Source organism: Gopherus evgoodei, chromosome 2 (genome assembly GCF_007399415.2).
Source record: "Gopherus evgoodei ecotype Sinaloan lineage chromosome 2, rGopEvg1_v1.p, whole genome shotgun sequence".
In the NCBI taxonomy this organism is placed as follows: domain Eukaryota; kingdom Metazoa; phylum Chordata; order Testudines; family Testudinidae; genus Gopherus; species Gopherus evgoodei.
Genome location: NC_044323.1, coordinates 18,045,902 through 18,058,332, shown reverse-complemented (window position 1 = coordinate 18,058,332; position 12,431 = coordinate 18,045,902). Strand labels below are relative to the sequence as shown.

Here is a 12,431-nt window from a genome sequence, read left to right as displayed (position 1 = left end):
AAAATAGGTTGGGAATGTCTGTCCAAATTAAGTCAAAACAAAGGAATCTTGAATAATATTAGGTGATCCACTAGATGTGGAATATATGTTTGACACTTTATAATGCTAAGACATGAGAAATCACATTGGGAGGTATAGGCCAAAGTCTGAGCCATCCTGTTGGAAAATCCAGAAGAGCTACAACACCTGGTTTCTTTATCTTTACATCAGTAAAAATTCCATCCATGCTCTTATATAGGCTGAAAGGGTGGAAGACCTGTGCAAGGCAAGGAGAGTTACGGAGGAATTTCATGTTAAGATATTTAGGTAAATAAGGCATGAAATACTGCTCACTCTTGTCCTAAACTCCTGCTTTAAAGCCATGTTGGTAACAATGATTCTTGAGCTCTCTCTGCTCTGTATGCATGGCTGGAAAAAGAGTATTTACAGTGAGCAGGAAAAGGGAATAGCAAAGTGATGAAACATCATGGACAATCCTGAACAGCCTCGGTTATCTGCAGGAAGGGAGGTGCAACTCTAAATGTCTCAGATGAGATTAGAAACCCTAATGTGACAAAATGTTTTTTAAAAAGTATAGCTGTTTAGTTTTAAAATTAGTGAGTCTTCTGCAGCTTCAACTTCAATTTCATCTTTGGTTTACAAGTCTCTCCTCTAGGGTCTTGCACAGAAAGTTAAAGATGGCCATTACCACTAACACTGAAATGTTTAACTGAAGATTCAGTATAATGTAGGAATAGCACACAGAACAGAATCTGGAGGACTGGTACAAAATTGCAGTTAAGTTTAGGGTGGCAGACTAGAAAATTTCCCATTAGCAATAAAGAACCCAGCAACCATTTTGTTTAAAGACAATAAAGATCTTTTTGAAGATTGATGTGCTGGGAAATTTACAATGTATTAGAAATCTCAGACTGATCAGTGTCCCCAAACATGTGAATAAGAAAAGCACATCTTAGAAATTCCTCAATTTCAGGACTATTGAGATTAAGCTTCATTAAGAGCTTTTCTTCTTCCTTAGATCAGAAGCTATTAATTGGGAAGACTATTAACTATGTTTATGAACCTGGTGTGTCTTGGTGATCCCGCAAGTCACCAGTGAGAATTCTGAAAAAGACTAGAACTAAATCAGATCATGAATACAATAAATTCAGGATTTCTACATTTTATTCCCGCCTGAGTGGTGCAAAGGGATATTCTTGTAACTAATATAAAAGCAATTTGAGAACCTCAAAGCAAAACAAACATTGGAGTGATCATGTCTTTTTAAAAATGAAAAATATTTTATTTCCAGCAAAAAACAAAACAAACTAAAAGCAGCTTTACAAACTACTAATATTTCTAATGCAGTTGACTTAGACTAGGAGATACGTCAGTAAACAACATTTAAGACTTTACCATACAGATGTTAAATTACATAATTCCTCGTTTATATTTCTGCAGAGAAACTAGATTTTGAAAGTAATTTACATAGCCCTGACCATATCAATACTTACATCTGATACCCGAGGGAATTCTGCACCCCCAAAAATTAATAATTCTGTACAAAATATTTTTAAAATTCTGTAGAATTCTGCAAATTTTTATTTGTCAATAAATAAATGTGCCTCGAGCATGGCAGTGGGGAGCACAGCTAGCTGCACTGAGGTGGGAGATCACCCTGAAACTCCCACCTCCCTCGGTACAGGGACTTGGCAGTGAGGCTGCACCTGATCCTGACAGTGCAAGGGCTGGGCCTACCCCAGAAACACCCCCGGGCCCTGTTCCTCTGTGCCAGGCACACCAGGTATCCATCCCCTTCCCTCATCACCAACCTTTTACCCAGCCCCACTGCCAGCACTCACTGCTGCACAGAAAACAGGCAGGCTCCCAGCACAGAGATGGGGAGCTCAACTGACACTAGGACCCAGGAGGCGACATTCAGCTGCAGAGTCAGCAGAGCAAAGATGCAGCCTCCTTCAACTGGAAAGCTCTGTGCTTGCAGAAATGGGGGGAGGGAGGGTAAGTGACATGTAACCCTGTGTGCCCCCCCCCTTTAGAAGGGGGCAACACCCCCCAAAAAACTGCACCCATGGCAGTGTTGCACTCTTTCCCCCCAACCCTGCGGCTTCCCTGCTGTTTTCTGCAGGGAAGCACAGGAATTCTGCCGAGGGGGGGGGGGGATGCGTTTTCTCCAGGCATGCAGTCATGCAGAATCCCCCCGGAGTAATCTGAGTAATTTTATATGTGAGAGCTCTCCCATTGAACTCACTGGTACTATTTGTGTGCATAATGTTATGCACACATGTATTTCCAGGTTTGGGACCCATCTGTTTTTCTACACTCAGACTCTATTAACCCAGTGCATTATCTCTCAGATGCAGACCTAGTTTGTTGTAGGACAGACATTCATTTATACAACTGTTTCCTGTATACAATGGTGTGAAACATGTTCATTGGATTTTCTTATGGGGGGGGGGAGGGGGTCTTGACTTTTGTCATCAGAGTCTCCTTCTTGGCCTATAATTGCTATATAGTTACGTTTAATAATTTGTGCTGGTTTCCCCTCTAGAGAAGTTGTATCTTTCTCACAAGAACACTTAGGGGAGAAAAGTTAAATTTGCATTCATTCAAATTATTTTTTTTAGCAACTTTTAAGTAGTTAGGTAATAAAAAATGAAACTATTGAAAAATCTAAGATTTCATTAATGCAGGAAAAAAACTTTAAAAAAATATTCTATGTATCTTTTATTCCACAACTCAGGATGCTCACAAGTCTAAAATAGCAGTTAGCAAACAAACCAAATATGGCAAGTACCATGAAATATAAATGTGAATTCTCTGTTTGTTTGATTTTAACATCTATGGAGCATGTGCACCATGGAGATAGTATGACAAGTTAAAGGGTTACTGCATTTTAGAAACTATGTATTCCTCTCTTATTTAATAGCTGTTACCATCATGTTTAGCTGCTGCTGCTCCTCTTGCAGATGGGAATTCACTGATATGATTAAATTTGATGGTATGATAATGTATGGTAATCGTGATTAATCAGAAGCCTGCTAGCAAATGGAGGATGTTGGGTATTATGTCACCTGCATTTTAAACTGCATTCCCTCTATGCCAGCCTGACAATATTTGACAGCTGAAGGGATCTCATGCTGCATCTGCTTGCTACTACTTATAGATCTGATAAGAGAAAATGCCCATCATTCCTTCACTATCTTAAGTGCTGTAATTACAGGGCTTTGCAGACAAGTTGTGAAAACAGTAAATGTTCAAAATGAAAGCTTTTTGCTAGATGTTGAACAAAGCTCAGTCTCACATCTGCAAGGGCTATAATCTGAAAGAAATGTAATTTGATGCAGCAGTCTCGTTCAAACATGATTTGCATGAAATGCCATATAAAGCACTATCCAAGAAATGTCAGTCAACACCACCTGATACCATGTATGCTGTTAAAGGGAAACAAAATGTTTTTTACACTACCTGTGATTTGCTGTTGCTACACAGTAATCCAGTGAAAATTTCATTTACTGTTACTGTTATTATAGTAAAGCCATAACTAAAGAAGAATAATTTTGAGGAAGTAGTTCAGTAGGCTTGTTTTCACAAGTGTTGTTTCATTTCCATTAGTAATTTACCTCCTAAACAAATACTATTACAAAATATGTAATAGTTAATCACCACCCATCACTGAATATCATCAGGAATGACAGACTGCCCTGGAAATTGCAAGACACGAATTAAGAGTAACACACTTGTTAATGTGAGCCAAAACTTTAGATACTAGGTTTTTAAATCCCCAATTTCCTTACTTTTATACCACCTCATTATTAAATCTGAAATAATTTTGAAAATGACATGTAATTCAATTTGCTTTTTGCAATTTCCAGTACAATGAAAACAACTTAATTTTGCCTCATTTCCCTAAAAAGTTGCAGTGTTTAGGATCCACTAAAGCAAAGATATTTTTACATAACAAAAAATGCTTTAGTATAATATGGCAAAATCAGTTCTGCTACTAAATTTGCTAAAGCTTCAGTTTCCGTTTTGGACCACAAGTTCAGCCTGTGGTCCACTTTCTAATGCTACTTAGAATTTTTAACATTAGTAGCAACATTTATTGTTTGTACCATAGTAGTGCTTCCACCTGAGGCATTGCCCTAGCAATCCTAGACAGTGTTTGCCTCAGACCTCAAAATCAGAGGGGTAGCCGTGTTAGTCTGGATCTGTAAAAGCAGCAAAGAATCCTGTGGCACCTTATAGACTTCTCTAGCTTGCTTGCTAGCATATATATACCTGCCCCTGGATATTTCCACTACATGCAACTGAGGAAGTGGTATTCACCCATGAAAGCTCATGCTCCAAAACGTCTGTTAGTCTATAAGGTGCCACAGGATTCTTTGCTGCTTTTACAGACCTCAAAATGTAAGACAAGTGGCAAATGGACAGTAGAAGAGAGAGATAAAACATTAATAGTTTAAAAATGTGTCACTACCTTAAGTTACTAAAATGTGTGAAAAGTAATTTAAACAGCTATTTTAAGGACTTCCACAAATAACACATACAATTATATTCTGACGTATATTTTAAGATACTGCTTTAAGAAACTTGAGATACAACGAAGAGTTCAATGCCAGAACCAAAACTAATCTGAAATGTAACCTTACATACTGAAATTTTTAAAAAGAGCTGATGTAATGAAGATATATGGAAGCATACTGCAATCAGAAAATAGAAAGAATATTTAATAATGGTGATTTTTGTAAGAAAAATACAATCAGAGAAGTAGAAATCAAGGATATTTAAATAGAAAGGGATACAAATGGATAAGATACCAGAAAGGGGAAATGACTATGAAATGTGGAAAGTTGTTCATGAATACATGAGGGCTCTCTCTTTTATTAAAAATCGTATTTTTACACTGAATAAAACAGAGAATTTATAAGAATGATTTAATTAGTGGATTTGAATTCTGCTCTGTACACAAGTGTTTTATCAAAGAATAAAGTTTCTGGATCTCAAAATAAAAGGACTGGGGGTGCATCCATGGACCACTAAGGGTATATCTAAACGAGATCAAAAAAGCAAAGATTCACCAAAGAGGTGGTGGTGTAAAGAGATGCCTCAGTTACTACTACTCTTACCCACAATCCTTTCTTCTCCATTCTAGAGTGTCCACTAAGTGTCAAAGGCCCAAACTCTGCCTCCTTACTTTAACTGCATGGGAATAAAAGGCCTAAATATAAAGAAATTAATGTAGGTCTGCCTATGGAAAGAGGACATGACTCCAAGATCCAACTAAGGAGATCCCCACACACCTTGTGCTTCAGAGTTAAATAAGTTTGACCAGTACAATGAAAGAGAAGGGATCAATCAGTGCATCTGTAACTATAGGTACCACTGGCTATTGTTCCCTATTCTCAGATGGAGAATACCAGCTGCCATTAGCAGCTTGATGGGACCAAGCAGTGTGAGGGGGAAACAGTCTGCTCCATAGGCTGTTACTTCAGCACAAAGCTAAAGTTCTTGCTAGAGAACAAATACTTTTTAGCCGATTGTGTCAAACATATTTGCTTAAATTCAGAACACATATTTAATACTGTATTTATACAGTGTTATTATGACTCACTTGCTGCACAACCGTGATCAAGGTAGTCACTTAAACATGAAATTTTTCAAATTCATTCCCTACCGTTAAGCTAATAAATTCATATTACAAATTCAAACTACAATTAATGGGTCTGATTTTCAGAAGTGCTGAGCAGCTAGCACCTACTATTGACTTGCAACTTCAAGTCAATGGGTGGGATTTTCAAAAGCATCTAAGTTAGGCACCTAACTCACTTAGGGTAGACTTTTCCAAAATACTTATAGGTACTCCCGGTTGCCCTACACTTTTCAAAATCAGGCCTCTTATTTAGGCGCCTAAATATATATTTAGGTGCCTAACTAAGGGCTTGTCTACATTACTCGCAGGATCAACGGGCAGAAATCGATCCAGCGGAGATCGATTTATCGCATCTGGTCTAGACGCAATAAATCGACTACCGAGCACTCTCCTGTCAACTCTGGTACTCAACCAGAGTGAGGCGCAGACAGAGTCGACGGGGGAACATCAGCTGTCGACTCACTGCAGCGAAGACATGGCGGTGAGTAGATCTAAGTACATCTATTTCAGCTATGTTATTCACGTAGCTGAAGCTGCTAACTTAGATCAATCCTCCCCAGTGTAGACTTAACCAACTATTTTGGAAAATCTTGGCTTCTTTGTGCCTGTTTTCATAGCTGCAAAACTGAACTGTAGGAAAATGTATCTTGATTTCCCTAAAAATGTCCATTCTTGCAATGGAAAGGTCTGAATCCTGTTTGCAGCTTGCTCAGAGACAGAACCAAGCTTGCTAGTAAGGACAGGATGGGTGTCCTCTCACATGTGTACATGCTATCCATTCTGTTCTGCCTCCAGCAGCTAAAAAGGCAGGCTCTGCTGGATCTTCTCAGATCAATTGTTTTATTAATTATTAAAAATCTCTGATTTGACTGTTTGGGCTTTCTAATTTGGCAGTGAGAAAGACAGAGTTCTGCCAAGAGATCTTATATCTCCCATTTTATGCCAAAATGGGAATAAGAATACGTACCCAATTTTTGTAAAGCACTTTAAAATCGACAGCTGGAAAATGCCATGTAAGTGCCAAGCACTGTTATATTTGATTTCATACAACACATGGGAAACATGGTCCTTGTATCAATGGTATCAGGACCTACGAAAACACAATTTAAGCACAGTATCTCAACTGACCATATGAGGGCCCAATCTCAGAATATTTTCTCCTTTTTAGTATACAATGTTTAATGGATTAACTTTCAGGCTTGAAGGACTGAGTGCACTTTACAGAGAGTTTTGAAAGAAGACAGGATGGTGATTTGGCACACAAGAGGGAAATTATGGTGACAGGCTTTTAGGTTGAAGTTATTAATTAGTACCCCTTTTTACTTTTAAACTCATTTATTACCACCACAAGGAATAGTCCAAATCCACTCAAAAATGTATTTGGGGATGACTGTTCTATCCTGGGTGGAGTTGTGGAATAAAGGCTATAGTGATAGACTGTCTGACTAGGCTTTCACCCCTCCCCTGCCCTTGTTTATCTGCTTATACTTCCTGGCCAAATAGCATTTAAAGACTTTGCTAGCATGGGTCCCACCTCTGTAAAAACAGTGCCTAGTAGCTTTTCTAAAGAACCACATTTAAACATGTTTTCCTGTAAGAAATATGGCACTTTTGCACATTAGCGCTATAAGATAGTTTTTCTATGCACTACCCAGTTTATAACTCCATTTGTAAAATGGCTTCTTGTTAAGCTGGGTCCTAGTGGCCAGGTCATGGGAAAATTGGAACCTTTAATAGCAAAAAATAATGTTCAAGAACGGTTCTTGAGAGAGATGCTGACAGTTTTCAAATGCACAAGGTCCATGTCATCACCTATGAAGACCTTGGGGCCAGCCTCCTCAGCTGGAGTAAATTGGCAGAGCTCCACTGAAGTCAATATCTCAATGAAGTTATGCCAATTTATAGCCACTAAGGATGATCTTAAGCCATGCAGACTGGACTGGTGGCAACCTAGGGATAATAAAACCATCAATTTATGAAAGATGTTCCCCTTTTACTTTTAACTTTTCCTTCCTTTCTTCTGCCTCACCAACACAGTGTGACCCATCTGCTTGCTACATTTTGTTATTGTATTGTATTAAATTACGAGTTCTCTGGGGCAAGCACAGTCATCGTCTTATTCATCTGAACAGCATTTAGTACAATAGGGTCCTGAACCTTGATTGGCATATCTGCACTACCTTAATATAAAATAATATGTCCAAGAAACAGTAATAAAAATACAGAACGCCTAGTTAATTGCTCCATGGGTAAAGCCTTCAGTCAGTTTTGCCAAAAATGGCAGAGTCATCTGAGCAGACCTTTGGTTGGGCTATCTATATAATAAAATCCCAGATTATCACTAGAATGTTGGCTTAGTCAGTGTGAAGCAATGGGAAAAGGTACAAGCATGAGCCTGAGAGCTTTTTGTATAGAATATCACTATGTTCAATCACCACTGGGATTTGCCCTCTGTTACCATCCAATTTTTAAGTTCTCAGACATTTTGACTTTACTAATTATATCCAGGTGGTGTACAGCTAACGTAAGGCATTTATCAATGCCGTGCCAAGAGTTCTAGACCACTTATATCAGAGAAGGCGACAAATTATCACTTTTATTCTACAGCAATTTCACTGGCTATATGAGGAGACGGTGGATTATTTGGCCCAGTTGCCACACCTCTGCAAGAGATTGGGCTTTTAGATACTAGCAATTTGTTAAATGACAACTGTGTGATTGGCACTTTGAGACAAAAGCTAAAGTCAATTTGCTTAAAGCCCAAGATACATAGATAACATAAGACCTAGTGGAAGGCTCAGTGGAATGTGTTAGCTTAATGTGCTGGTTTTTTTAATAGACTATTTAAAAATAACTGGAAGAATTAAATAGTGTCAACTGCACGCTGATTAAAATCTCTGCATAAATTTTATTGCCACAAACTAATACACTAAGAAAAATCTGGAATACAATGGAAACCTACGGAGTCTTCTGCAATTTTTAGAGAATGACAGGCACTCTTCAGAACTGACCATTTTAATATTTACCCTGCGTACAAGTGTGCCATAGCCTTCGGCTGACAGCCCCGTCTCAGAACCATTATCTACTCAGTTTCCAATGAGTTTAATATGATTATTGATAAAGACCTGTTTGCACACTAAACAAAGTAGTCACTGTTTACTGAAATGAAAAATGCTAGACAACGAGGTATTTGATATATTCCTTGAGTAGTCCAAGATTTTACTGTTTCTGTAATACCCCATATGTTAGAAAATAACCAGAAGAAATGTGTAGGAGGTCAAAAAATAATTCCATGTCTTCTCCCCCACTTACTCTCAAGGGACAAAGCTTTAAAATAAATAAGTAGAGATGAAAATGTTCAAGTTTTACTTATTACTACTGGCAACTGAATATGAAAATGCAGCATCAAAACCTGTATTTAGTGGCAATTGATTTGTTTAATAATTGTCACATTTCCAATCACTGCTCAACTTCAATCACTGTAAGCACTGCATTATGCTTTCTACCAGTTTCTTATAACATGATGCTCAATGTGCCAAACACAGCCCTGGTACAACTTTGTTGAAGTCAATACAATTGTGTCCTCTTACAGAAGGGCTGAATTAACACTAAAGGTTTTAAAAATGAATGATTACCTTTTCTCATATACTTAAAAAATTCAACTACAGTCCCAAACAATTTTTAGAAACACGTAAGCAGCTTGAAAATGAAAACACAAAAAAAATCTGATTTGCTTTGTGGACTACACATGTCCTTTGTTTAGGTGGTCCTATAAAGGAGCAGTAAAATCAAGTTTAAAGACTTCTTTCTCTCAGTCATAAAGACTTATAGGAATTCTAACAACATTTTATTCAACCTTTCAGGTTTTTTTAAACTGTATTTGCAAAGTTTTCTAACTGCTGGTCTACCTGTTAAAATATACATCAACTAAGAATAGTATAGAAATCTTTGCAGATTTTAACATGCATCAGAGCAAAAAAAATTGCTCTATAACAAAAGCATTTCTTCCACACAGAGATATTTTTAAAATGTTATGCCTCTGATAATTATGCAAATTTCACACCATATTTTATTTTCATGGAAAACAGGCTGAACAGATAAATGGAAAACCTAGAACTTTCAAATCTGAAGGTAAATTTGACTTGAGTTCAACAGCTATATGCTACATTTGATAAAACAAAAGTGAAATATATATAATGCTGCTCATACCTATCTATTACCTAGCAGCTTTGGTACTCTATGTAAACAGTTGTAAAGCACTTTACAAGGGAGGTCAGTATCATTAGCCCTATTTTACAGATTCGGATAACTGAGGCACAGAGAATGGAAGTAACTTACCCAAGGTCTTACCCAGCAGGCTAGTGACAGAGCTAGGAATAGAATCCAGGTCTCTTGAATCTCAGTCCAGTGCTCTGTCTACTACAATGCACTGCTTCTCCACTTAATAGAAAGAAACTCTAACCAAAAGAATTTTCTTAGCTCTGAATATCAGCTACTTAATATTACACCAAGTACCAGTGTCGTGTTTACATAAGAAAGATGCCCCGTTTTCTCTAGGGAAAATTTTTGGGGAGAAGAGAAAAATATTCCTATCCAGAAGAGAAATACAATTCTATATCAAAAGTAAGCTGAATCTTTGCTATTTTATTCCATTTAAAAGTTGTACTGTATATGAATTATTTTGCTATATGTATGTTAATTAGTATTGTCTACTGGAAATAGGAAAAAATATTTAAAAAATTCTAATCGTACAACCTATTTAAATAAATCAAGTTCTAATTTTAGTATGTTGGTGTAGACACATTTTCAAGGACGTCAAATACAACAGATTTATACATTCTTTCTTCCTCCTATTTCTCTTCATTTCAAAATTTGCTCCAGATCAAATAAAATATATCACAGGAAAACAAAGTGTAAGATTCAGGGATACAATGTAATTCCAATGTTCAGAAAGAACAGTTACAATTAACATTTTTAAATGCCAGGAAGATTTCTCTGTTTTGCACTTGGACTTGCTCAAATAAAAGTATTTCCTCTAGTTACACCACAGTCAAATTGTGGTAACTTGGAGCATAGAAATTTCACAGAAGTATGACAAAATTGGGTAAACGATAACCAGGCTTTGTAAAGCTAGAATTTGTTTTAGGTTATTTTTTATACTTCATAAAACAGATTCTATGGTAATGAATATGACTATCAGTAACTCTGTACAAAACGAACGAGCATAAGTAGTTGATTGGATAAGGATCTTTGAGAGGAAATATTCTGCACAGAAATAATCCTTGTACTATATGCATATGGAAATCACAAAACCAGCACTCTTTTTTGTGATCTGCCTTTTCAGCTACAAGTGATTTCTATACAGATGAACTCTGTATATCAGTATATTCTGATACGTGAACATTTACTTCCCCCTTCCACATTCCCTATATTACCAAGATTTAGCTTTCCCATGTACAAGCTTCATGTAGAAGAAAAGCACATGAGTTTCCAAGTTTTGGAAAATGAAGGCAACATTACACAAAAATTACTCATTTATATGATTTGATACTCTGTGTGAACAGTTATAAGTAACTAAAATGATGCAACAAAATAAATTAAGATGAAAAATACCAAAAACTGGAAAACTATGAACAAGTGATTTTTCACATTTTGTCCACTTAGAGTAAGTCAGGTGGTCAGATTAAATTAGAGAAAGAGCTAAAAGATGGCTTGTATGTTTTGGAAGCCAAAGATAAGCAAGAAGGGAAGGATCATTCAAATGCCAAATCCATTTTTGATATAAAAAATGAAACTTATTAAATGCTTAAAGCAAGCAGAAAATAAGGCACTGATTTTATAATAAAAATATGGAGCTTTTTAGCCAGAGAGAATTTATTTCCCCCAACAGAGTTTTTAAAGGATGCCAGTAGTTAAATGAAAAAAAGTTCTCTAAGACAAGATGCATTTATACCTCTCTCTTTGGAGAGACTGGTTCAACAATTTTACAGTCAAATAGAATTAATTCTACTCTCAAAAATCCATTGACCTTAAGCTTTTAACAAACATTTTCAACGGCGGAGATTACTGTCAATATTTACAAATCCTTAAAATTATATTTCATTGGAACAGCTTTTATTTGCTATATTAATATTTCTCTGCAAATGTATGCTTATCCATATCACAGAAGAAGAAGCAGCTGCTACTCACAGGAAATCTCTGGGGTCCTACAGCAGGTCTTGGCTGGGTTGGGACTGGCAACAAGGGCACTGAAACAAGAAACACCTTTTAATACAAATTATTTTACCTAACAGTTGTTGACTTTATCTCCAAAAGTAGTCACGAAGCAGATCTTAATCACTGCTGGTTATGTTTACCTTTAAGAACTAAGCATGTGCTCCACAGTCCCTAAAATTAGCCTAGAGGAGAAAAGTTTTGTTTCCAACATTCAACAGGCAATTAGTATTCTCATAGCATAATTTAGATAATGCAATCCTGAATTTTCCAGAATTAAACAGCCTGTTGACAGAGAAAAAAAACTACAAATGGCCAAACTGAAGGAAGTGCACTCTTTTAGGCCTGTAAAAGTGGATCTAAAGGACATAACCATACAGCATTTAAACAATGCTTCAAATGCAAATGAAGAAATTCAACATGTACATCCTAAATTATTCTCTCTCAGAACCTTTTAGATTGTCATTGTGACTCCCGACAGACTCCATGCTTCAGTGCATCTTGAGAGTATCCTAACACTATACATGCTATGGCATCACAGCAGACCAAGAGCTGGAATGACTACAGA

General features: G+C 36.8%; 1 protein-coding gene across 9 annotated transcripts in view; it reads right to left on the bottom strand.

Annotated features, from left to right (window-relative positions):
- The window catches only part of RBM33 (RNA binding motif protein 33), a 165,861-nt gene that overhangs the window by 82,794 nt on the left and 70,636 nt on the right, over positions 1 to 12,431 (bottom strand). For all 9 annotated transcript variants that reach the window (XR_003998741.1, XM_030550087.1, XM_030550091.1 and 6 more), the window contains one exon: positions 11,840 to 11,898. Coding sequence is in view for 8 of the 9 variants with exons in the window: in XM_030550087.1 (XP_030405947.1) it covers positions 11,840 to 11,898 (59 nt within the window). In the remaining variant the exon portion in view is untranslated. The remainder of the gene's footprint in view (positions 1 to 11,839; positions 11,899 to 12,431) is intronic.